This window comes from Triticum dicoccoides, chromosome 6B (assembly GCF_002162155.2).
Source record: "Triticum dicoccoides isolate Atlit2015 ecotype Zavitan chromosome 6B, WEW_v2.0, whole genome shotgun sequence".
In the NCBI taxonomy this organism is placed as follows: Eukaryota; Viridiplantae; Streptophyta; class Magnoliopsida; order Poales; family Poaceae; genus Triticum; species Triticum dicoccoides.
The window spans coordinates 228,264,061-228,267,177 of NC_041391.1; the positions used below are offsets into that span (position 1 = coordinate 228,264,061).

The 3,117-nt window shown below is 39.2% G+C and overlaps 1 protein-coding gene across 1 annotated transcript in view; it reads right to left on the bottom strand.

Moving 5' to 3' along the window:
- Positions 1-1,551, bottom strand: part of LOC119322908 (DNA (cytosine-5)-methyltransferase DRM2-like) — a 6,624-nt gene extending 5,073 nt beyond the window's left edge. Inside the window, exon 1 of the mRNA XM_037596444.1 lies at positions 1,294-1,551. Coding sequence (XP_037452341.1) covers positions 1,294-1,299 — 6 coding nt within the window. The 5' untranslated portion in view covers positions 1,300-1,551. The remainder of the gene's footprint in view (positions 1-1,293) is intronic.
- Positions 1,552-3,117: the final 1,566 nt, after the last annotated feature.

Genomic DNA, 3,117 nt, shown 5'->3' on the forward strand with positions numbered 1-3,117 from the left:
GAGTGCCAAATGAACAGCTCAAATGTACTAACTGAAGTGCGAGAGAAGTAAGAAAAAGTGGACTATTACTTATTATTTAATAAAAGAGTTTCGACCTGTGTGTGACCACAAGAGTGTCAACATGGACAACATATGAAACAAATGACCATGCGGCGGCCGAAATCCCGAAAGTGAAATCAGCAGTGTCATTCAACTCTAGTGCTCAGAATGCATCAAAGAAAGATTATCACCTAGAATAGGTGATTAGATCGACCAGGTTTGCCCATTATCACCTAGAATAAGACTAACCAAACAGGCAGGGGCCAGAGTGCCAGATGAACCAAATGGATAAACAACGGTAGTTTGCAGTCCAAATGAACAGTTCAAATGTACTAACTGAAGTGCGAGAGAAGTAAAAAAAAAGTATTACTTATTATTTTATAGAAGAGTTTCGACCTGTTAATGCTGTGTGTGAGTGTGACCACAAGAGTGTCAATGTGTCAACATGAACAACATATGAAACAAATGACCATGCGGCAGCCGAAATCCCGAAAGTGAAATCAGCAGTGTCATTCAACTCTAGTGCTCAGAATGCATCAAAGAAAAATTAAAATAACGTACGTATATCAGATCAAATGGACCCTGAAAAAAGATTCAGATGAGAGTTTAGCCGGCGCTGCAGTCTCTGCTATATGAGCCGGTACTTTGACTAAGGACTGCAGCATCTTATCTGGTGTGACCCTGATACCTGACCAATGTGAGAAAATACAGACAAGGACAGAGGCTGAGAAGCTAACCAACCAATGCAACATATAGATGCCTGGTCCGCTATATACGGCGGATCCGATTCTAAAGGGTCTGGAACGCATCGAGTTGTTTTTTCCCCTCATCGAACAAACTCACCACAAAACCCCAATATGCAGAAAGTTTATCGAACAAACCACAAAACCTCCAATGTGCAGTAAGTAGTTTTTCCCATCGAACATATGAAAACAGAGTCGCGCACAGACTGATGCGTCAAAAATAATAAACATGGGAGCTTCCTCCGCATCGGGATGGAAACTTTGTATGATTGAGCAGTAGGAAGAAACAAAGGAATCTTTCATAAGAGCTTTTGTCAGTGGAAATTTCAGCACGAATGCTGTGCAAAGGAATCGCAAAAGATTTTGCAGGAACGCAATCCTTGCATGGGAAATGCCCCTAAGAATCAAGAGATGAGTCCTCTAGTATAACTTGTAGCAAATCCGTTTAATGGATGGGGCTCTAAAATCGCTAGAAGAAGGGAGGACGGAGAGAGAGAGAGAGAGAGCCTACCGCCATTGCTGATGTCAGAAGATGCCCCGCCCCTTCCCTCTATCTCCTTGCAGTGCGGAGGACAGCTCGAGGAAGAGCAGCAGCAGAGGAGGCGGAGGAGGAGAGCGCGGCGGCGACGGCGTCCGCCCCTCGCTGGCTTAGACGACAAGGAGAAGACGGGGATGCGCTGCGCTGCCGCGCCTGCCGCGGCGTGTAGTTCAGACTGGGCGTTTAGTTCGGGGCCATGGATGAGAGCGAGACTTTTATGTGTTCTGTCGACGTGCGGCTGCGCGCAGGACCCGCTACACAGTTCTTGTGCGCAGCGCACATCTCAATGAGGAAAAGAGGGAGGCGTGAGAAAAGCGGTGGAGGTGTCGGTGGTGATAATAATGATGGTGGACCGGTCATAGCTGTTGACAGCTTTAACCGGTCTTTTCATTTAAATTAATTAGTAAATAAATTAAAATCAATGTTAAAAATCTAAAGCATGGTTAATAATTATTTTTTTGTTATGCAGTTTTAATATTATCTCCATTCATAAGTGTATGGTCAACGCAGAGTTGGTGAATATTGTCCGACACGCACGCTTTACGAATTATAATTTCATAAAAGTACTAAAAAAATTAAAAATGATTTTATTTGTAACATACATAGTCGATGCTCGCGTATAATGTTTTCCGAGGGAACGACATCCGTGATATTCTAGGCAAAAATGACAAAAATCAAACCTACATTAAAAAAAATACCATTTTATGAATGATAAGCCGTCAATTATATTTTCTTCACTAAAGGTACCATGGTGTCAATGCTTCACTAAAATTCATACTTGAGTAGAATGATCGCTCAAGTTCGATACCCAAAATTTTAGATTTTTTAGAAAATCTCCTAATATAGTTTTTAATTTACTACTCATGTGGGTGCTCGCACAACCATGTCCACCTTTATCTTTTTGAATATATGACCTAGTAACAAGTAATGTAGTAACAAAAATTCTAACTTAAAATTAGTTGTTTATGTGTTGTAGCGAGCACATAAATATTTTGTACACAGTCAATGTGATTTATCTGCCATTTTGCCGCGATTATATATTAGGGAAGGCTTTAACTGCCAATTAAAACAATATTTATTAACTTCAAAGAAACCATTATCTTACTTGATAGGAAAATTAGATATGTGGTAGTTGAACCATGTTTTTTAGAAAATCGATCAAAAAAGAATCGACAAAACCGAAAATTGAGGAGGCGAGAAGAGGAGTGAGGATGGGTGGAAGAAAAAAACGCAAGACAAAATCTTAGGTATTTTTTTAAGTAATTAGGTATATGCCCATGGTACTAAAAAAGGTATGGTGCCATGTGTTGCCATTGGAGTCACATATTTTTTTAACACAACTAGAACAATGCCCGTGCGTTACAACGGGGTATAAATCTTCTAGTACGTCGGCTTGTGATTTATCTGTCTATAATAATGTGATTGTGTAAATAAATGATCATCAAATTCTACCTATGAAGTACTATCTTATATTTTGATCAAAGTTAGGTAAGTAAATTAAAGTAGAAGTGGTTCGTAAGGTAAGTAAATTAAGTTGAAAGTTGGATGAAGAGGTGATAGGAAGAAAGGTGAAATGGGAATCTTATGTTCCTTTTAGATTAGACGACTATATGAAACAAATCTTAATGCAAAATAAATAAACAAAATAAAAACATGTTTTGGTTATACAGTGCGTACAATTTTAGATATGTGCGTGTGATTGATCTTCTTTATTGGGCTACCCAAGATAAGATACCGATTCACATTTATTTGACTATGGACCGAGAATTTATTGGTATTTATTTAGTTACCAAACAT